General features: G+C 34.6%; 2 protein-coding genes across 2 annotated transcripts; both read right to left on the bottom strand.

Moving 5' to 3' along the window:
* Positions 1–250: 250 nt before the first annotated feature.
* LOC110932553 (4-coumarate--CoA ligase-like 5) lies at positions 251–4,455 on the bottom strand (the record flags this gene model as incomplete). Its single annotated transcript, XM_022175881.2, has 4 exons — positions 251–415; positions 517–619; positions 4,111–4,178; positions 4,294–4,455. Coding segments are annotated over 4 exons (447 nt in total), but the record flags the coding sequence as incomplete, so codon positions are not given.
* Positions 4,456–12,330: 7,875 nt separating this feature from the next.
* Positions 12,331–16,328, bottom strand: LOC110930684 (cytochrome P450 87A3). Its single transcript, XM_022174034.2, has 9 exons — positions 16,111–16,328; positions 15,677–15,998; positions 14,469–14,618; positions 14,104–14,355; positions 13,835–13,924; positions 13,653–13,731; positions 13,455–13,561; positions 12,836–12,963; positions 12,331–12,751 (listed from the first exon to the last, which is right to left on the bottom strand). The coding sequence occupies exons 1-9, from the start codon at positions 16,308–16,310 to the stop codon at positions 12,607–12,609; spliced, it is 1,473 nt and encodes a 490-aa protein (XP_022029726.1). The 5' UTR covers positions 16,311–16,328; the 3' UTR covers positions 12,331–12,606.
* Between the last annotated feature and the right edge of the window lie 8,094 nt (positions 16,329–24,422).

Consider the following 24,422-nt stretch of genomic DNA (forward strand, 5'->3'; position numbering starts at 1 on the left):
TTCATATTAAAATTTATATTTATGATGTGTGATGCAAGAAATAATATGAAATATAAAAAATAATTTAAAACATGTAATGGTTATGTCCTTCAAACGCAACCAACCTCAACAATAACATATTTATTTAAAAAAAACTCATTCAAGTTTATATAAATGGAAAACACATTTGTTTCCTCAAATAACTCGATCAACTCCATGTGTGTATCCTAAAACCCATGTAATACATAGTAATTCTTTTTACTAAGATGTTCAGATCTTTCCTCTTGCATCTCAAAAAGCCCACGTATCTTCATATTCTTTCTTACAATTTGGAAGTTGCAAGTTGTATCAGATCTTTCCTCAGAATCTTCCCAGACGGGTTCTTCGGGACCGACCCGATGAAGGCTACTCGCCTTATTCTCTTGTACGGAGCCACCTGTAGCAAGCATAGCATTCATGATTATACTTGTATATTTGGTTGAAATATGTTTAAAAACCCGCAAACTTTATGACCGAAAGCTGGAATAAAATAATTACCTGTTTAGAAACGAAGTCCACAACGCCCTTTTCAGTTAGACCATTTCCATTTTTCCTCACCACATACGCCATCGGAAACTGCCCTACATCCTTGTCAGGAAACCTATGGGACACATCATAAAAACAGAATTTAAGCTGCGATCTGTCACACCCCGATTTCCACGTGTCTCACCGGTGGGCCCGGTGGGGGATTACCGTGACGATGTTGGCAACAATATAGTCAAACCACACAATTATATAATGCACAGCGGAAGCATAATTTAAATATATAATTTCAACCTCTGATCATAATATCAATGTATTACAGAGTTGAATATCCACAGTGGATCGTAAATAAAGGTAAAGTATTGTTCCATTAGATACTGCAATCAAGCTTGCGAGGCTTATCCCGACGCTAGGGAGCTAATACCAGCCAATTACGTTTAGGTACCTGCACTTAATCTTTTTGGGGAAAATACGTCAGTTTACACTGGTAAATACATTCAACTGACACATTTGAAAATGTTTATTAAAATTGATTTGAATGCACGAGGCACAAACTCTTTTATAACTTGGGAAAATTCATAATGATCTTGTGAACGTTTTACATGTTCTTTTATGCGTTCAGTAGCCCGGGTCGTGCCGGGTTAAAGATTTATAGACACACCACGTTTGCGTAAAACCGTAGTACAAAAACCAACGGCTACGTCTTTTAGTTTTAATGTCGACACTTTATACCGGGTGTACGCCTACACCGGGATGTCGATGGTCGTGGCCATTTCGTAAAATGATGCCGAGGATATCCGGGACAACGGTCATTAAACCCCCCAAAGGCTTATAAGCAACAAAACTGTTTAAATGAGCCAATCATATTATTTAGTTATCCACCTAAGCGGTGGACGGATATAGTGCTCAATCAAGCGGTATTAATATACCGTAACCCAAGCCCATATAGGGGAAATAAGTCAAAAGTATTTACCTTTGCAAGTATTAATCCTTAATTTAGATCAAGTCACCGATAGCTTTTACTGGGGCTCCTAATCTGGAACGAAGGTTTTAATTAACCTCTTAGAATCCTAACGGTCCTTATAGTAGCCGTAGCTTAAACCGGTTGATTCCGATATATAGATATGGTTAATTCGCACGAAAAGGCGAAAACCGAGAATGGAGTATGATTTGGACCCAACAAGTTCAGTGACGTGTTTTATATGGGTTTATAGTTCATACTCTGGATTTTGGGGTTCAAATAATATAATTTGACCCGTATCGGCTATTGCACGAAAACTAGTTCCATGAGCCGTACCGTGTGCGCAAATAGGCGAAACGGTTAATCATAAGAGTCGTACGCTTATTTCCTAAGTCAATATGCCTTAAAAGTATTTTGGTATCAGTAGGATACCTTCCGTAATGCCCGTAACGAGTTTAAGTTTATATTATGCCCCGTAGGGGCTTTTCGGTCATTTTAAAGACTTTAAAAGGGATTTTCGAGTTCTACAGGAAATCTGAGTTTCCCGAACAGCTTATAAAGCTTAAAATACTTTATTTATTATTTAAAATTAGTAGCAACTGGAATCGGGTCAAAAGACCTTGTAGAACTCCCGTTTTGGCCAAAAAGGGCATATTCGGTATTTACCGAACCGTAGCCATAACCGCAGGTTATGAGCAAGGTAAAAATTATTAAAAATCTTTAAAATTCCCAAAATATTATTTTACCACAGTGGGTAAAAGTTTTGGTGACGAAAACTTGGGTTAGATGGGCGTTATGCTAATTGCGCCGTTAATTGTAAAACTTTCTTAAAAGTGCGCCTTTTAGCATAACTCTCATTCTAGACCTTGGTTTGACGTGAAACTTTAGGGACATGCTTATAATTTAACAAGCAAGGTTTTGGTCCGTTCACGTGTCCGAAATACTCGTTTTAATTTTAAAAGGCCGTTACGGTCAACTTTTAGGCGAATGACGGAAATGCGCTAAAGACTTGGATAACTCATGAACCGACCACAGAGGCGTATACCAACATGTGACCTGGTCCTAAGAGAGTCCTAAGGTATATTCATACCTCACTAAAACGGGTCAGAACTGAAGTCAAAGCAAAAGTCAAACTTTTGCGACTTTCGGCTCCGAACCGGTTCTATATAGTAAATGATCGATTCAAACGAGCGCAAACATGTTTATATACATATTATCATGTTTTATGATTGTCAAAACAGGTTCCATAACATATATATCACAGATTATGCTTAAATTGCTAAAATAGCTTTCTGTTGACTTTTTAACCGCGCGTTTGACTCGATATTTGACATAGTTAGAGTGGTGATCAGGGGGAACCATTTTAGAGGTTTAATACCCACATAAATACCAACTCATAACCATTTTTGATTCGTCATAAGACTGAATCGTTTGCAAGATATTGCAATGACAACCGTTAGTTACGACGGTTGCGTTTATAGGCTATAACTATGGAAATGTGACACCACAAAGGGTGAGATCACTTACAGAGGTTGTGTTCTTGACTATAGAGCAGAAGAAAAGCTAGAGAGCTCCTTAGAATGATCAGATTAGTGTGTTTTGAGTGTGATGAAGGTTATGAGCACTAAGGTGCTATTTATAGCCAAGAACAAGCTCCAAGATCATTACAACTCATGCTAGGGATGAATGTGGATCAGTGGCATGTGTCCTAGAGATGTATGGGTCGTGTAGGGGTACCCATGCTGCCATAATTGATCAAATGATCGTTCAAAGGTGCCAAAAGCCAAGTAGTTACAAGGTTTCTGCATCTGGGCACTTTACGCGGCCCGCATGGGACTTTCCATGCTTTTTAACGCGGGTCGCCTAAAGTTCAAATAACAGACGCGAATTAGAGGAGGCTCGCGGCCCGCCTCAACTTATGTTGAAACCTTACGCGGGTCGCCTAAGGTTATATTTTCTGAATTTTTAAATCTTTTTGTAATTATTACAGAATCTGGCCATTAATAACGAAATCTTTCGTAATGATTTACCTGACCTTTCGGTTTTGAAGGGGTAACTTTGCGGTTTGGCCCTCGGTTATTTACCGATAGGGGCCTCGTGTTAATTACCCGCATTATTAAGTCCCCGGTTTATTTATTAATTATATTGGAAAGCCTTAACTTTCACTGTTGACGCTTTTAACCCTTCTTCTACGAATTCAATCGTAACTTTCTCGTTTCATATCGAAACTTCGCGAAATTCATATATATTATTTTAGTGAGGGTATATACCGTTACAAAGTCTTTGGGACGTTAAAGGGTCACTCAGAGGTATTATTAAACATGTTGACACAGTTAACCCCTGTAGTTTGTAATCTCCCACTTTCTTCCGCGTTTTATATTTGTACGATCTATAATTTATTCGTTTGAAGGTTTAAGCATTATTTAGGGATACTATACAGTATATTTACCCTTGTTGACATTTATAACCCTCGAATTTATATACTTTCAAGGTTTGTCAAAATTAGTCCTTTATTTATTATAGATGTCACGTGTAAACAAATGACACGTGTTAACACATCATTGGACACAAAAATTCGAGGTGTTACACGATCTATTGGTGAGTACAGGTGGGCCTGTAGTAAAGAAAAAACAGAATTGTAAACTTACGGGATCACAGCACAATCGTCGATTTCAGGGTGTGTTAGCAGCAAAGCTTCGAGTTCTGCTGGAGGCACCTATGAAAGATTTAAAAAAACATTCTTTATTGCGAAAAGCCTGCATTATGTTTATCCTTCAAAGGGCACAGGTTCAAACTTGTCCCATATGTTATGAGAGAGTTGCGACAGTTACCTGATACCCCTTATATTTGATGAGCTCTTTTAATCTATCGACCACGAAGATGAACCCGTCTTCATCAATGTAGCATAGGTCTCCGGTTCTTAGCCATCCGGTTGAGTCTAAAGTAGACGCGGTTGCCTCCGGATTACTAAAGTAACCTGCAAGAACATCATTTTAACATTGGAGATCTCAACCAGAATCGGACAACTCAGAATCGGAATCCTCATCAAAGTGTACCTTAATGCATCATCATAATGAACTATCATGTATCATTTGTTGACCACTAAATGTCAACAAATTATTTTACATACAAGAAATATGATATTTGTTTGCTAATTAGTAGTATAGCACTATAGCTATAAAGCATTAGATTTAACTACCTATAATTACCACCAACAAAAAAATCAAATGATTGATACTTAACATGGCACCTATTATCGAAGAGGCAAGTTATTTGTTGATGTCAAAATATTGAGATGTATGTAATCAAAGAACAGATTTCTTAGTCAATATTGCCCATGTTCCAAAATTACCATTGCTTTCTTAAAGATTAAACAAAGATTTGTTTTATTAGTTGTATATACCAAGCATACAATTGTGAAAAAAAGTTGTTTTCGTGATCTTAACATGGGTTGTTTTTATAGATTGGCTAACTTAATATTAACCACATATTTTTCTATAAAAATTTGTTTATTTTTCATAACCCTTCCACGTCTAACTTTTTACCTTTATCTCTACCTTACTTACAAACAATTATTTTATTATTTTTCTCATAAAAGGTTGAAAACTAACCAAGGTAACGATGTTTTTGTTGTTTCCTTTATTTTTTTTTATATTATATGGAATATATGATTATAGAGGCTCCATTATGAATGCTCTAACACTCCAAAGCATAGAGTTTACGATATCAAAGTATCCGTCGGAAGCTCTAACACTCCAAAACATAGTGTTTACAAGATCAAAGTATCCGTCGGAAATCTAGGTAAAGTGAATTTCCTTGGTAATCCATTGGTAATAAATTGCCAAAAGTTAGGTCACAAGGTATCCATATTTTTCATCTCACACATCTCACAACTCTCTCTCACACACACACATCATAGACATATGAATAGTTGGTTTTGAACTAATAGTTGGTACCGAAGTACAAGGAATGGTGTTTCATCAGTACACAAAAGCCGTATCAAATTTCTTTCGGTGTCAATTAAAAAACATTGTCATACCATGTGGTCTTATTGAGAGCTGGTGATGGATTGACGTCTTATACATGTCTAATTTTGCCAGGGGCGGACCTATTAACAAAGAACGGGTTCCCAGGAACCCATGCGGTTTTTAATTTTTAGTGTAAATATATATAACAAACTAAAAAGGAACCCATACGTAAAATATAAAAGGGACCCATAAACAAAAAGCCTTGGTTCTCCACTGGTTATTTTCGCGTTATTCTTCCCAAGACACCCGGGTTTGAATCTCGTATGAGGCTTAATTTTGTTCCGTTTTTTTTATTTCTCTTTTTATTTCTTTCTTTAATTTAAAACCATTAAGGGTTACAACAACAACACAGACCCATAACACAAAAACAGAACAAAGTGAACCTCGCCTCCTGCCTCCACCTTCAGCAACATCACGACCAATATTTATATCGTTTTGATTTATTTATCTTAGTCCGGTGTAAGTGGTATTGTCTCATAAGTCATAAGATAATCATCTAAAAAGGTATAATTTAATTTATTGTAATAAAGTACCTATTTAATAACTATAACCATAATTGTCACTTGCTTTAAAAACTATATGATTAATCACCATTTACACAGTGTCTCTTAAATTTTTATACGATTTAATTTAATAAAACATAGACTAAAATCCATACCAAAAGCGGAAATATTGTGATGCTTAATTTTAAATTACTTCATGCCTAAACTAAATTTCCTTTGTCTTTAGGAAAGACATCATTATACACCGTGGTCGCCCCTCAAATCAACTCCACTGATTTATTTTGATATCATTATAATATTAAAATACGTTTATAATTGTATATTTGTTTTCCAGCGTAATGTAATTAGTTGAATCCTAGTTCGTTATAATTTACATAAATTCAATACAACTAGTTAAATTTCCGCCTGCGCGGTGTGGCGGGGACCCAATGACTGCAAAACGCGTGTCAGTAACGGCAAGCCGATACCGAATATCAAAACATAAATAAAAATGTCGTGAAAAGGATATACAATCCGTCCTAAAAAAGCGATTTTAAATAACCTAATATATAATAATAGGACCCACACGTCCTACACGTTGGAAATTCGGTTGTTTTCAGTTCAGTTATTACAGTGCTAATATGTTAAAATATGGATGAGCTCGGTACCTGTAACGGCACCGAAAATACCGATCCGGAAAATCATCAAAATTAGGTACCGGCACCGAAAATGCTCGGTACAATACGGTATGGTATTTGAAGGTAAAAATCAATAAATATAGGTATGCTGCTAGACCGGTGTCGAACCGAAAGTAACGATTCTGAAAACGCCAAAAGGTGGGTACCAAATTGGTACCTAAAATGATTTGATATAGTAAATTTATTATCGATATGATACCGGTTTGATTACAGGATTTGATACGATTTTCTCATCAATAATCTAAATATCCAAGTTAATTTTACATGCTACAATTCATTCATTACGTAAAAAGACAAAAAAATAAAGCAAAATAAGTTGTTGTGTATATAAAACCTCATTCAAACGAAATACAGTTTACTTACTGTGTGTATGAAAAGTAATCTAAACTGTGCAATTACTTGCATTGCTACGTTGCTACAGGATTAGGATTTGATGAGCTCGGTACCGACCGGTACCGAAAATATCGTTACAGAAATCCCCAAAAATGGATACCGGTACGAAATATACCTGGTACAGTACGGCTTGATACGGTCGGTACTGGTACGGCACCGGTATTTGAGGGTAAAACCCGATGAATACCGGTGCCAAATGGATACCGAAAATACACTCAGTTTGGTAAATTTGATACCGATACCCAATACTATTCATTCATTTCTATTTTTATTAGTTTTCATTCAAGACTCTTTTTAATATTTATTTATTATTACTGTTCAATACCTTCTCTTTTTAATATATAGGTGAATATATAAGTGAATTAGTTAGTTATAGTTAGTTTATATGATTCCTAGAGTTGTTAAAATTGAAATTCAAATGTAATATATAACATGGTTTGCTAGATAATAAATAAAACTAAAACTGAAGTTAGTTATAATTACTTTATATGATTCCTAGGGTTGCTAGAATTAAAATTCAAATGTAATACATAACTTGTAGTCGAATTTGTTCACAGCGTTTGATGTCACAGTTGTTGATACGTCGTTTCTTACCGTTCAAAAAAATATCGAATTTAGTATTCATTCAAAAAAAATACATAACATGGTAATAAAACTAATACTGAAAAGTTTAATTCAACAAATTTAGTATTAATTTAAATATCGAATTCAATTAAAGTAAATAAAGTCTTTTTATCACCATTGTCACCTCAATCACTACCCACAATCACTATTGTCATCGTCATCATCACAATCATCGTTGTGGTCATCTCCGCCACCCCTACCCATGGTTGTAAAAGTCGCTAGGCGCTCCCTAGTCAGTCGACCGGTGAGTTGAGAGTACTCGGCCTAGGCGGAGAGTTTAAAGTATAAAATTCAAAAAGGGTTTATACGTACTTTATTCTCACAAAAACCCAAAAGATATGGCACAAAACAATCATGATCCTCATAATACCCGTTTCAACAACAAGCCACTGATGCTTGTCAGATCTGAATATAATGTCTGGCAACGTCGGATGTCACACGTGCTTGCTAAACAGAACACAGGATGTTAAAAGTCCGTTATATTCGAACCACACATTCTAATGATAGCAATTGCCGAAAATCTAAATGTTTAAGAGCCAAAGAAACCGGAAAATTACTCAGAGCAAGATTTTCAAAAAGTTGAGCTAGATGCAAAGGCCTTTAGTAATGTGGCCATGGATCTGCCAAATGAAATATATGCTGACTTGTTACATTGTAACAGTGCTAAAGAGTTGTGGGATGTATTGAAGGAATAGTTTGGTCAGACGGAAGATGTAATCGAAAACACTCGAGAAATTTTTAACCAGCAATATTAGACTTTCACACATGTTAAGGGAGAAACCCTTACTCAACAGTTTGAAAGATTTTCCTGTCTAATAAGTGAACTTAAGTTAGTAAACAAAGAGTTTTCAAGTAACAGATTTTTGAGCTCATTGCCTGAAAAGTGGGATACAATAGCAATTGTGATGAGAACAACTCCTGAGTTTAAGGATATAACCCTGGCTCAGCTTCATGGAAAGCTCTCAACGTTTGAAAACGAGCTTGTCTAGAAAAAGAAGCTCTAGGAAACTAGAAAAGTGTCCGATGATTATGTCTTTGGCAACAATGCACTTCTAAGTCAAGATGGATCATCATCGGGATTATGAAATGATGAGGGTTATGACCATTATAATGATATATGAACTACAATTAATTCTGATAAGTATTCATCAAATTGTGCCTTCACGTCAAATGATGACAGTTATAATTAATCTATCTTTTGTTCTTGATGATCTGAAACATATTGATCCCACTGACCTTGAGGAGATAGATATTTTGCACCAAGTGGCACTACTTAGTCTTAGAGCAAACAATATTTACAAAAGGACTTATAGGAAATATCCAGGGTTGAATGGCAGGTCAAGGGTAAGGTTGGCTAAATCAAAGATAAATTGTTTTAAATGAAACAGATTAGGTCATTGTAGGAGTCAAACAAATTACTCTACACATGTGATAACATATCCAAACAAAAGACCTCAATCAAAAAACCAACAACAGTTTTATCAAAATACCCAAAATACCCCATAACCAAATGTACAAAACACTACACATTTTTCACAAAGTATGAACCATGTGCCTGTGCTATATATTTATGTCACGACCCCCGACCCACCCTGGACGGAATCGGGTGCCGTGAGCAGTCCAGTGGTACCGGTGATTATTTTTATTTTGAAAAACATTGCAGCGGAAATTTCATCAGGACCGTGAGTTAGGAAAAATATCAGAGTTTAGAAACACCGGATTTTATTTATTAAATAGATGGGATAAACCCATGTTTTACAAAGGTAGCTTTTAATATAAAAACGATATTTCTTAATTTGATTTAATTAATGAAATAAGCCACTTCTTGAAGTCCTTCAGTGTTGGATCTAATCCTTACTCCAATCTACTGTAATTACCTGAAACGCGTTTTAAAAAGGTTTTGTCAGCGGGAAATACTGAGTGAGTTCATTCAGGTTTTATAAAGACAGATTTGTTATAATTCACAGTATTAAGAGCGATTACAATGTTTCTGATATCAAACCAACTACCCACAGTATTTGTCACTCGACCATCCATTGGCTAGCCCATTTGTCCAATGGTGTCTGTGACTGTGGTCAGATCACCCCTTGGCCACCCGTTTGTCCAAGTGTGACGGGAAATAAGTAATGTATACAAAACCCCACATACCGGCTGTAATTTGGTGATTACATAGACTTAATCCCTGTAATTATAACCTTAGAAAATAACTTGGAGTTTTGTAAACTTACTCACAAACTGTGAGAAAAGAGTTTGTAAAAGGGGAATGACTCACATTATAAACATGCAGATTCATACGGCCAAAGTTTAGTCTACAGATAAGCCTTGATATATTGCAGATTTATACAGGCAGAGCTTAACCTATTGATTTAGCCTTGTAACCGAGTGCACACGAACTAGGTAGGTAACTTAATACAACAATTACGATAACTCACGAGATCAAATTCTCACAACAAACGACAAAGTGCGATACTTAAACATCCATCGATTTAACGACGAACGACAAAGTATAACCCTAATGTGGGTGGCACTTAAACATCCATTGGATATATTGATCGGTCGGAAAATGAATCGTAATAGCGATCGAGTTAATACCCTGTATCGTAGCAGCACCCTGCTATACTAATTAGTGATTCGTGTGTGTGTAGTGGGGAGTATTTTCGGTAGTTAAACATATAGTTTAACAGAATGGAATACGTATTTGTGTAAAACCTAAATCTAACCTTAACGATGGTTACATGATTCGAACCTTAACGAAATTCACAAAGTGTAGTCTTATTCAGACAGTACTTTGGCATCCGTTTAACGAACTCACAAAGTACAGCACTTTGGCATCCGTTTAACGAACTCACAAAGTATAGTACTTTGGATTCCGTTTAACGAAATTCACAAAGTATAATACTTTGGCATCCGTTAGTTGGTTCCTGAATCGACCGAACAGAATATCGTATCGGTGATTATTGGTTAGAACACCAACGTATAGATAGAAGAAGAAAAGAAATGAGCAAAGAAAAATGAATCCTAAGCTTCTTATTTATAGCAAGCAAGCAAGCAAGCACCTCAACATATCGGGATAGTGACGTGCCTACCTACCTGCTTGACATGCTAGCTAGCTTGCTTATATATATTAATTCAGCTGCTTCACTCGTTTTTCTCGTATAACTTTTAAAATATAACGTTTTATAAAACGACGAATATGTCTTTAGAACGAGCATATTTTTATCTACGTTTTAACCTAAGTTTCATTAAAAACGGAGTAAGGGAAAAAAATAATATATTTAATTATTAATATTAAACGTTCTTATACGACCCCATATATATCTATTTTTAATAACCTTACTTAGCTTAATTAATCTTGTTAGCTTAATTAATATTGATTAACTGATTAATTAATCATACTAAGTATTAATTTTAGCGAGAGTTGTTACAATTCATGCAACATCTATTCCTCAAGTCCAATATGTTCAAATGCATGTTGCACATGTTCAACCACCTCGAGTTGCTCATGCTCCTGCACCCGAAGAAGCCAAACAGCAAAGCTTTTTAACACAATGCTTTGTTGACCGGAGTAGCTTACCATAGGATTTAACTATGAAATTTTTGCTCTTGTGGCAAAAGAAAATGATGAGCATAAATGGTGCTTCATTTATATTTTGATTGGAATAAATGGTGCAGCAAGCCGGGGGACTGTTTCAAGTCATTTTTGTTTTGTCTTTGTTTTTTGTTTTGTGCCCATTTGCTCTTTATGTTGTACCCGTTTTCCAGCCCATTATATTAATAAAGTTGTTGCTTTCTTGTTGGAAAAAAATGCTTCATTTTATATATTATATAGAAAAGTTAACAATGATTAGTATTACCCATTTACTACTAACTAACATAACTAAGCCGTCGACGTTTTCCTAGCCGTCTCAACCAAAAGTTTAGGCTAAATATAGCCATCTCATCGGCGAAGCTAATGTGGCGGCTTCTGGTTAGAGGAAAATAAGGGTGACTACTTTGATAAAAGTTATTCTTACCCTACTTTACACCAATTATTTAAATAACTCCCCTTGTCCATGTCCAGGTTTGAATCTGGGACCTCTCCCCCAATAGGCATATGCCTCTACCAAATGGGTTAGCCTCACATTTTGAGATTTTGAGGTGAATGGTTTTAATATATCTTGATGTCCTTTTACAATCTCATTATAGTTTAGCTCACAACGTATCAGCCAAACATGTATTTCAATAAAACTATGTTGCTTAACTTATTGTAGAATTAGCATATTTAATCATTATTTGACCCATGGTTCATTGGCATATTTGACTCATTTTCATAGTAAATTTTTGTCACTACTAACGAAAAATCATGGATCCACCTCCACGGTGAATGTGTAACTTATTCTACCATGCATGCTTCTTTATGTCAACAGGGACAAACACAAACATGGCCCAAATATGGGTTTATGTTTCATGCAACATCCACTTTGTATACATCAAAATGAAAAATGATGGTGAAAGAAGAACTAAACAAGTTTTCTAGGCATGGTGATGGAACCATAAAGACCCCCACGGCCATGTAACACACATCAGATGACACACACCATAAGCAACTGCATGCAAGGGCATAGATGCCAAAAGCACATAATGATATTAATATTGTTTGCTACTTATTCCTACTTTCACTCTCGCTTCATCGTCATTATTTATTTAGTGTTCATATCATCTTTTACGTAGGACCAAGATTAGAAATTTGGGATCATTGTTTTATACACGCACTTGACAACACGTGTGCAAATGATTCTCGGTAGAGGAACATATAGGGGGACTTTTATTATCTCTTTATTGGAATGTAAGCTGAAAAGAAAAGCAAGAACCACAACGACAAAGGAACAAAGTATATGTGAGAAGCGTCTAATATCTCATGTTCTTCTGTAGCAGAATCTTCATATCTGTTTGGGATAATTAGCTAATTCAGATTTTGGATCTTGGTTCATTTTATAATCTTTCTTGAAGAATTTAACATGGAAGCCATTTGGAAATTGTAATCCTGGAGTTCTTAAAGTCTCTCCTCCTTTGATTGGTTGCCACCTGATATTGTAAAAAAAAAAACAAGTGAGTATATTTCTTCTTTCCTGCAAGCTAATATATTCAGTAGTTTCTATTTATGATAACCGATATTTAGTCACTAGGCAATGAAGAAAGACAGCCATCTGAAGTCTAGCGAAATCTGCTCCAACACAAAACCTTTGGCCACCTCCAAAAGCCATAAAATTCTTTGATGCACCTTTCATACCCATCCCCTGATTTGAGAGTTGACAAGAATGAATTGAAGCTTTATGACACTTGATGTGATCTATTTTTAGTGAATATGATACAATGGTGGGGTGTTTAACGGGCCAAACAGGCTAGGACCCATTGAAATAGGTATTTTTTGCATGGGTCAAAGAAGGGCGGGTCGGGTTTAGCTGACCCAAAACATTTTTTTATCCATTTTTCAAGTTTGTATAAATAACAAATAAACAAACAAAACAAACGTACCTAGTATGACCTCACTCATAGTAGAGCGATCGGTAGGGTCTAGGAGGATGTGATAGAGGCAGACCAGATGGACCCATTACAACCCCCTACAACCCCCTAGTTCTAAAGTTTTTAATTATAAGTAATGCATGAATTATGATTATAATAATAGTATTACTAATTTTTTATTTAACCCGTTTGGACCCATTTTGATCCGCCAATAATAAATGGGTCAAAATTTACCACGTCAGTTGTAGCAATAACTAAAGATTACCTCCCATCGCCACGGATTGAAGTCGAGTGGATCCTTATAGTTGACGGGATCTAAATGGACGGCTGGTAGACTTACCATTACAACCCAACCAGATGGAATAGTGTAGTCTGCATCGAACACCATTTCCATGAGAATGTACTATTTGCATAAATTTATAAGCCTTTGTATATATATATATATATATACATATATATTTACCTTTAATTTTTATATCTGTTAGTGCTTTTCTGAATATAGCAGGAACTATATTTGCCAACCTTACTGTTTCATTAATAATCTGAAATATAATTCCATGTAGTGAGTACATGTTAGAGTGCTTTAGAATTCTTTTAGATAGTTTTATCACTAATTGTAATACTACCTAGGGTTACTCAACACACCTGAAATGTGAATGTCATTGACTTATATTCTTCCCATGTAAGTCCAGCCTCCAGATTTTCCCGCTCTTTTAGGATCTTCTCATGTTCTTCCTGTATCAAAGAACAAGAGTGCGTTGTGCACCGGTGAATGATACATGTTTTAATTTCAACTCATTTACATAATGAGTTGATTTGGAAACAAGTAATTTATATGTAAGGATTAAACATGTCCCATCCATTCTAGCTAGTACGAATTTAACTACTAGTTTGAGTTTCTATTCTATACGAACCGTTAATTCCTTTAACGCTCGAGGATTGTCCGTGAGAAGCTTGATAGCTACTAATAACCCCATGGCAGCTGTTTCAAAGCTTGTAAATAAAAGCACAAACATCAAGTCCAATGCAATTTCTTCTGTGAGGATTGTATTGGCCTGCTTCAGTTCTTCTAGAACATGGTCAAAGAAATCAGCTTTGACCTTATTAGGCTTTTGCTTTCTTTCCTCTAACATGTTCTTGAGAATCCTCATCACCTTCTTTCTTCCCTATTTGATTTCATCACAACTTTATCAGCAAATTAGAGTGTCTGAGTGTGTGTATATGCTTTTGATTAAGAACTCAATGTTTTTTGTCAGGATTTTATATATATTTTTGGTACCTGTAGACACTTGTAGTAAGCTGTTCCAGGAATTGCCATTGGAACTGAAAGTAGACCCTCTAGAAAAGCATCAAAGTTCTCCCTTAAATTCTCGGATGATTTCTCTAGATCGTAGCTTATCAATTTTTTTGCAGTGAGACCAAATACCATCTGTTGAACACCAAAAGATCATAAGAATCATAATGTTATAAACATTTCAACCACTTTGTATGATTTCTTTAAGAATTATTTCCATGTCTCGGTGGTCTAGAAAAGTTATAAGCGTTTCTAGGAGGTTTTTAATATTGTTTTGGTTTAACGGAGTCCACTAGTTAAAGAAGCAGACTCAATAGGACTACGCTAGTCAAAGTAGCAGACTCATTTTTCAAAGAGTTAACTTCCATTTTGCTCCTTGTGATTTGGTCATTTTAACGGTTTTACCCCAATAGTTTAAAAATAGCCATTTTCCTCCCTTATTTTTCTAACTTATCATCATTTTGCTCCCAACCTCTAACTTCTTCCAAAAATCCATTAGCTAGAAGGGTATTTTGGTAATTTTATAGATAAAAGCAAGGGCATATAAGTCTTTTCACCTAAATAAACCTATAACTTGTTTATTTACATGTATATAAGTAATTCTTTTCTGATCCCCATCTTTCCAACCACTCATTCTACCGGCCACCACCATCCACCCCCACCCCCCCCCCATGCAACTACCACCTGCCGTCTGCCGACTACCGCGACTTTTAACTAAACCTTTTAATTGAGTTAGAGCCAGGGAGTAAACTACCGAAATACTCCTACTTTTAATAACGTTTTAACTGTGTTAGAGCCAGGGAGCAAACTGGCGACAAACTCGAAAGATTAGGGAGGAAAACGGCTATTTTTAAACTATTGGAGCAAAACCGTTAAAATGACTGAACCACAGGGAGCAAAACGAAAGTTAACGCTTTTTAAAATTTTGCCATGCCAGCATATACGAGGAATTCGTTTGCCATGTGAATATCTAGTGTCAGATTTTTTTAGAGTCCACTACCCTAGGTTTCGAACTCCCTTGAAACCTCCCATAAACACTTATCATGTCGCTAAAATACCTAAAAGTAAAAAAAAAAAATCTTTCTTTTACAGTTAATTGTTTCTCTTTTACCAAATTGAATAATATAAGATCCAAATGGACACATCTTCTCATCTGAATGAATTAAAATCATGACTATTATCTATCTACTTACATCTGCAGTTGCATCCTTCAACTCCACTGTTCCTTGGCCAACCCACATCTCTATGTTTCTTGTTGCTACACTTTCAATATCAGAAAGCATATTTTTAAGGCTTCCATGACCAAACAGATTTAGCATCATGTTCTTGAGATGCTTATGTAGGTACCCATGCAAAGTACTTACATTCTGTTTCCCATAAATTTGTCTCAAACTATATGGGTACCAGCTCTGAAACAATTGACCCTCTTGTTGGAACACCATATGATTAAGATCTGGATCTGTTGAGACTATAACTGGCAGCCCAACAAAACTGGTTCGAAATATCGACCCATATCTGAAATATAACAAAGAATGTCACAATCCATATATTAAAGGACAATCAAAGACGGATCATGAGGTTATGCCGTTATCACGTTATGGTAAGAAACTTTATATACAATAATCACCTTGTTATCCTCTCTTTTACGAAGGGAGGGATGTCCCAAGTGCGGTTAGGGGCGAAGAACTGTAGAGTTTCTCCGAGTAGTGGCCAGCCCATGGAACCTGGAGGAAGTTTGCCACTGCATTTTGGGTTTCTCCACCGATAAACCAAGTGTGTAATGCTTGCCACGGCTAGAGCTAAAACATACAAACTAAATTGCCACATCGTTACTTTGTTTAAACGTCCATGGTAAGTAGGTTGGAGGAAACACGAGATGTAAGCAAGTTATATAGGCATAAGGCTATGCATGAGATGGAGTAAGAAAATGAAACTGAATAAAAGAAATGTAAACGTTATTTTTCAGAATTGAAAATAAAATAAGGTTAAGGTGCATTTTTTAACAAACGTGCAAAATAATAATAATAATAATAATAATAATAATAATAATAATAATAATAATAATAATAATAATAATAATAATAATAATAATAATAATAATAATAATAATAATAATAATAATATTGAAAGAGTGTCACGCAACATCTCTACTGTGTAATTAAAATGCTAGAAAGTTCCTTAGTCATTTTCCATTCAATAGAAAAATAACCTATCATTCATTATTATAAACTTGGAGAAGTTATTGAGCAACTAATACTTTATGATCTTGTACTTACAAGGATTTTTCCACACCACTTTTGTTGAAGATAAGCACCATACTACTAAACCAATATTTGCAAAAAAATATGAGTTGTGTCTGGATCGTGCTTAATGCATGGGTATGGGCTCAGATAGTTTTGGCCCATTAGGCCTAATCCATCCCACCATCCTTTACTGGCTTTCTCCATATAGGAGGGGCAACCACTTGACAAGGGCTCCTCTCCCTTCCATCTTGGCATCTCCTGTGACCTCTCCCTCCCCTAAATATTATGCTTTATATCATAGTCTATACACCCTATATTATGACTTATACAGGGGTGATTGTAATGTTAGAGAGTGGTCCTCAATGCTACGGACTCAGGTATGTATGTATGTATATATATATATATATATATATATATATATATATATATATATATATATATATATATATATATATATATATATATATATATATATATATATATATATATATATATATATATATATATATAGGGTAAGGTTCATGCGAGAACCGCGAGAACCAATGTGAACACAACCAAAAATACCTAAAAAACCTAACCCCCCAAGCTAAATGCTAAAAATTAAACCCTCAACCCTCCCCCCCCCCCCAGCTAAATGCTAAAAACTAAACCACCCAAAAAAACCTAACCCCCCACCCCCCACCCAAATGAATAAACATACTTTTGTCATGTGTTACACCTTTTTGCAGACGTGTTACGTTTAACAACTAGAGGCTGCCACGTGTTAGGTAACAACTTTTACTTTTGCAGAAAAAGTTGAAAGTCTGCAAAAGTTGTTACACGTAACACGTGGCAAAAGGAGGTTCATTCATTTGGGTTTCTTAGTTTTCTTAACTAATATTGGTTTTCTTTATATCCCTCCTATATATATATATATGTATATATATGTATATATATATATAATATATATACATATAGAGGCCGGTTATCATACAAATACTCTAATCGTACATTATGTACGCGTCGTCCACAACCGTCGGATCATCTTCCTTAAACATCGCGTTTTTCTATTAAATTTATCAACATAGGATTCATAAAAAAGAAACCGCCAAGGTTAAAAACGTCAAATTTAAGATCAAAACACCTGATAAACGGCAAACAAAACCTCAAAAATCATAACGAACGATCCTAAATCAAAACCAATAACGAAATTATAACAATTAACCAAAAATCGATCGATTCTTATTCACCAAATCGATCGATTCCTATTCACCAAATGCTTCTGAGAAAATGAACTTCTGATGAATTTAGAAATTCTGTATGCACTGACTATCGAAGAAGATGATGCAGTTTGTCAAATCATGTGCGAAACGTCGACAATGCAAATGCGAATTCGGTATAAAAGGAATTCTTTGACGTTTCATATAGTTTGCGAATTCATGGGATGCACATGCGATTTTAAAACTTTACAAAATCTCTTCATATAGTGTGCGATTTCAGATAAATTAGACATGCGATATCATAAAAAAAGGATATTTAAATGTTTGTTTTTGAGAATTACTTTCGAATCAAGTGCGATTTCGAATAAGGAAGAGTGCAAAAAAAAAAAAACTTAAAAAAAATATTTTGTAATAAAAATGCAAAAAAAAAAAAAAAACTACCAATCTTAAAAACTAAAAATGATATTATTTTATATAAAAAAACTTAATTTATTAACGATGTGACTATAATTTGACATGTAATGATGAATTTTACAATAAATACTACTGAACTTACCACCCTACCTATATAATAAATTTACTATATTAATATAAAAAAAACTAGATAACTACCTTCCATATTAAGACATAGAAGACCAAATAAAACACACACAAAAACACAGACAAAACAAAAATGGCATCTGAAGATATAGAAAAAATCAAAAACATTGCAATCAAAGAGCTATTGTCAACTCGCACGTTGACAGAAATAACCACTGATGTCACCTCTTCTCATCTGGTTCTTGATGTGCAGGGCAAAATCCTTGAACAAATCAAGAACAATCAAGCAGTATGGGAACAGCTACTTCAAGAACCACCATCAAGCTTCAGAGACAAAGCTTTGGATCACATAAAAGAGCAATCTCGAGCTGATGACTTAGCCTTCTCTTTCCTGACAGATGCTCTAAACACTGTGAAGGAGAAGATGGAGTTCAGCTCTACTGAACGTGACAAAATCTTTGCTTTAAGTAACTAAATTTCTGTTAAATCGTTTTATGGTTGTAGCTGTGTTTGACAATAACCACTATTTTGTATTTTTGGATATATGTTTTGAACAAATCTTATGCTTTAATATAATTTAAAATCGCATGAATGAATTAGGGATCTTTACCACAATAACATAAAAAAACAAAGATAACTCAAAATCGCATGTATTAAAAGAGAAATCGCATTTGAAAAATCATATAAACTAAATATAAACTGATGCATGTAAAATCGCATGTTTATAATACTAAATTCGCATGTGAAAAAGGATATACATAAATGAATATAAAATCGCATGTGTTTCGTATAAAATCGCATTTACATTTAAAAAAACATTACTCATCCTCGTCATCTTCATCTCCAGACACCTCTTCCCACTGATCTTCTTCTTCAGATCCATCATCACTAATGTAATCTTCAAAATCATCTTCCTCTTCATCGTCTTCACCCTCATTGTCTTTGTCTCTCAAACCATCTTCAATCTGGACACCCTTCATCTTCTTTTTTTGCTGTTTACCTTGTTGTTTGGCTTTCAGCTCCTCACAGGTCCGAATGTCATGACCTTTTACATTGCATACACTACATGTCCTTGACCTTTTCCCTTTGCGGCTGATCATTTGTTCCTTCTTAGATTTAATCCTTCTATGCGAGCCGCGACCTTTGTTTCTTATACCAGCCGGCACACGAACAGTAGGGGGAGCATTAGTTACTGGTTGTTGATAACCAATCAACTTTGAAAATCAGTCAAATTTTGGATCAAGTTGCTTGGTTATGCGACTCTGATCAACTCTCTCTTTAAGCTGCATCATTTGATCTCTCACTAAAACAAGTTGATCAAGGTCGGAAATCAAATTACTAACCAAATACTCCCATGTATGAATGATTTCACGAGCAATCCGTTTAGCCTTGTGTTGCACATCCTTACCACCAATATTTAGATTATACTTCACATTTAACTCATTGGGCACCACATCCTTCGTCCATCTCTTTGTAACATATTTGTTTGGAATTTCTTTAACACCAAACATCTTGAAAAGAAAATAGATGTGTTTACATAGCAGCCCATACTGCTCAAAACGCAAACAGCTACACTGTGCAGTTACATCATTTTCAAGATTCTTGAACCACACCTAGCAAAATAACCAAAAACAAAAATAATAATAAGATTTAAAATCGCATGTATAAACATAACAATTTCGCATGTTTAAACAGTCATGTAAGTGAGTAAAATTAATATCGCATGTGGAACATAACAATTTCGCATTTCTAAACAATGATGTAAAATAAATAAACTAAAATCGCATATGTAATGTAACAAATTCGCATATCTAAAAAAACATGAAAAATACCTCCAATAAACCATCTCCATGTGCTTTAAAGTCCTTCAACAATATTCTGATACGTGGACCTTCAACTTTGGTGTCCATCGGCAAACATTCGGAAATTGTTCCATGTATCTCTAATTGCTGATAAAAAAATATAGACCTGGTGTAGATCTTAGCAGCATCTTTTTCCAATGTAGTTTGACTCCAATCAGCTGGCTCAGTATATCTTGAAATATGATCATTTTTTCTATGATTGAACCTTTGAACATCCATTGCCCCATCAAAATGATTCATAAACTCTACGAGTGTGAGTTGTGAATTAGCAACCTGACAAAAAATATGGTTCTCACTCTCTGATCATGAAGTTGTTCTCATAAGACCTGACATTGGCTCATGCCGATAAAAAGCCGGAATCCACATGGATCTCATCCCAAACATATCATCAATCCATTTGTTTTCAGTAAGACCAAACTCAATCATCACCAACTTCCACTGTCTCTCGAATTCTTCGGGCTCAATCGAATCAGTCCAAACAATGTCGCACATCCTCCTTTTAAACTCATCATTATTGCACAACTCGTGCCCAACCTTTAATAATAAATGCATTTTATATCAGTCTATTACAAAAAGCTATAATAATAAAATATAACACCAACAAAAACACAAAAAATGTTGCATGCTCTACCTTATCTGCCACTTTTTTCATTATGTGTCACATACACAATCTGTGTCTGCTAATAGGGAAAACCTCCTCAATAGCCTGTTTCATAGCAGGGTCTTGATCCGTCACTACAACATTAGGTTGCCGACCAAATGACTTTAAAAATGAATTTAGAAGCCATTTATATGATTCAATACTCTCTGATGCCAACAACCCAGCTGAGAGTGTTACATTCCGACAGTGGTTGTCAATGCCTGTGAACGGAACAAACACCATCTTGTACCTGAGCAACAAATGCGAAATCAGGTTTATAATATGCGAACTAATAAAAAGCAAATGCGAAATCAGGGGGAAAAAGCATGCGATATATTCAACACCACTCTGTTGTCTACACATGCGATATTGAACACTCATTAGCAGACAAAACATGCGAAAATCAGTAACAAAACATGTTTGTCTTTGAAACAGTTACCTGTTTGTCTTGAAGGTTGCATCGAACGATATCACATCGCCAAATTCCATATAGTTAAGCTTGCATAAACCATCAGCCCAGAACAACCCAGTTAACCGTTTGCCATCATCAACAGAGTATTCAAACGAATAATCAGCTAAATATTTTTTTTTTTTGTCAGTCATCCTATTTATAACCATGTCAGCGTCATACTCTCCTATATAGTTGTTTATTCGCTTCCTAAAATTTTTGCAATCATCAACCGTGGCACCAACGTTCTCAAAACCACCATAACGTTTCCTCATTATATGGAAAGCTTTGACAGGACCAAGGTTTAAAGTGCCAAGTTCCCATACCATCTCCTCCTGGACATCTGACAATTGTATGTAAGCTGGGAGCATGTGAATGTCATTTTGACATACAAACTTATGATTATGGCCATCAACAAATTTCTTTACTGTATATAATCTACCATCCACAGTGCAAATCATAAGTTGAGCTTTGCATCCGGTCCTAATAGTCCCCCTGTTCCTTGTTTTGAATTACTTTTTTGACTTCGAATGATCATCAATACACAGAGGCTTATGTCCCTCTTTAGAACAAACAAAATACTTAGTTTTGATTATACCACCACTGTATACTTCACCACCTTTCCGAATAGAAAACCCAGCTAACTTAGCATATGATTGATAAAACGCATATGCTTGTTCAATAGAGATAAATTGCATTCCAACAACAGGTGTAGCTGATGCCTGAACCTCCGGAGTGTAAACCCTTTCATCTACATGACTCAAAAATAAAAAACATAAAACGTCATATAAAACACATGCGAATTATTTGATCAAAACATGCGGAATGATGATATTGATTAATCTGAATTACATATGCGATTTATTACATAATCAAATGCGAAATTACAAAAAAAAAAAACAAAACCAAATGCGAATTGTAAAGAGTAATAACATGCGAAGTTATACATGTTGCTTCTCAAAAAAATACAAAAGTGTAATCAAACATTCAAACTACAAAAAACAATGATACGAACAATTTAGATATCTGAATTAACATAATTACCAATAGAAATCTCGTTTGCAGCACTTGAACTTGAAACTGGAATTGGAATTGGATTTGCAGGTCGCGGATTTAAAACATCCTCAATCGAAACTCTCTGATAAGCAGATAATTGAGCATGATCACCGATCGGTCGATTTTCTTCAAAATCATCTTCTGTTCGTCCAGTGCTACTCTGTGGATCCATCGAATATAGACAAATTGAATGAAACCCTATCACGTACGAACGAAAACTGCAAATTGTGAATTATGGAAAATTTGAAACTGATTTGAATAATAATTACCGGGATATCAGTGTAACGAACTTCTCGCTGAATGAATGAAGAGACGAATTTGCCCTCTGATGATTAGGTTAATTGTTTGATTTAACCTTCTTAAACCGAACTGAATCAGGACACGTGTACGGCTCACAATATAACGTACATAATGTAGGATAACCATATTTGTACCATACTCTTTACCTATACATATATATATATATATATGTATGGTAAGGATTCTAAGAGATGTCCACCCTATTTGAGAAACATGAAAAACATTCTGACCCACACATTTCCCTAGGCTTTTCGTACTATACACATATGTATATTTAAAATTGACTATACACATATGTATATAGTAAATTTTAAACTATACATATGTGTATATTAAGAAAAACTTAGAGAAAAATTTTGGTCTAGAATGTTTTTCAAGTTTCTCAATTAGCCTACCTAGTGTTTCTCACACGATCCTAACCTTATATATATATGTATATAGGGGGAGGTTCATTTGAGAAGAAAATTAAATTGAAAAAAAAATAACAAAGGGTACAATTGTAAAACATTAAATAGTTTTTCTCTCATCTCATTTATTATTCTTTTTGACTAATTAATTAGTCATAAAGATTATCATCCTCCAGACTAAAATATTTTCCTAGACACATCAAAATTTATCCTACACGTTTTTGAAAAATTATCTTACACACACTGAAATTTATCCTACACAACTCGTAATTCATCTTACACACCTCATAATTTATCCTACACCTTAAATTATTTTTTTTCTTCTTTGAAAAGATATATTTTTTTTAAAAATAAGTTACAAATTTAATTTAGTTAGTTATTAAAAGGAAAGACTAACAATTAATGATCTATCTAATTTTACCAATATACTCTTACACCCATATTAAATACAAAAATTAAATGAAGTAAAATAAAGCATTCTTATTGGTTGAAGTTTGTTCTTTTTTATTCTTACAAAAAATTTCTTCTCATTTGAACCCTACATTATATATATCTATATATATATGGTATATTGGTATCCCTTATGTCTACAAACAATAAGATGATTAATACACGATAATCCAGATATGATAATTCTATATTGGATTGAGTTTATATATATATGTTATGTATGCGTTATTGGCTTAATTATAATGCAATTATGAATTGAAATTATACCGATAACTTGTTCATGCATGACCTTAAGTCCTTAACTATATGTAGATTGTTCAATTTGTATTTATAATTATAAAATTGAATTAATTTACTTATAAATGCTCTCCCAACAATCATTTTCAATTATGACTTGAATACTTCACAAAATCTACATAAATCTTTACAAGATATATTTTGTAGAATGGTTAGTGCATGTGCTTCATAAGTCTAATTAAAAGAACTATATTTTATTAGCATATTTGACATGTAAACAAAGTCATTTTAACCACTAATTGAGTTACTGAAGTATTGGTCGGAAGCAAATGCCACAGACATTGCTTTTAAAGATGTATGAGAATAGTTACGTGATTACCATTGTCAGTAATTGATTAATTTCCATTCATGATCAATTCCAAAATCATTATTAGAACCTAAACCAAAACACACATAAAAAAAAAAAAACAACCCAAAGAACATAAATCTGAATTGAATCTATCATGAAAGAACCTCAATTTTCCTAATCTGTCACGATATGGGATGTGGCATAATTC

This window comes from Helianthus annuus, chromosome 3, assembly GCF_002127325.2.
Source record: "Helianthus annuus cultivar XRQ/B chromosome 3, HanXRQr2.0-SUNRISE, whole genome shotgun sequence".
In the NCBI taxonomy this organism is placed as follows: domain Eukaryota; kingdom Viridiplantae; phylum Streptophyta; class Magnoliopsida; order Asterales; family Asteraceae; genus Helianthus; species Helianthus annuus.

What these genes read in the sequence shown, in the direction of transcription:
- LOC110930684 (XM_022174034.2), bottom strand. Translation starts at nt 16,310, where the DNA reads ATGTGGCAATTTAGTTTGTATGTTTTAGCTCTAGCCGTGGCAAGCATT. An exon ending in TGAAGGATGCAACTGCAGAT is followed by an intron (nt 14,619 to 15,676) that starts GTAAGTAGATAG and finishes GGTGTTCAACAG; the next exon opens with ATGGTATTTGGTCTCACTGC. An exon ending in CAATGACATTCACATTTCAG is followed by an intron (nt 13,732 to 13,834) that starts GTGTGTTGAGTA and finishes ATTATATTTCAG; the next exon opens with ATTATTAATGAAACAGTAAG.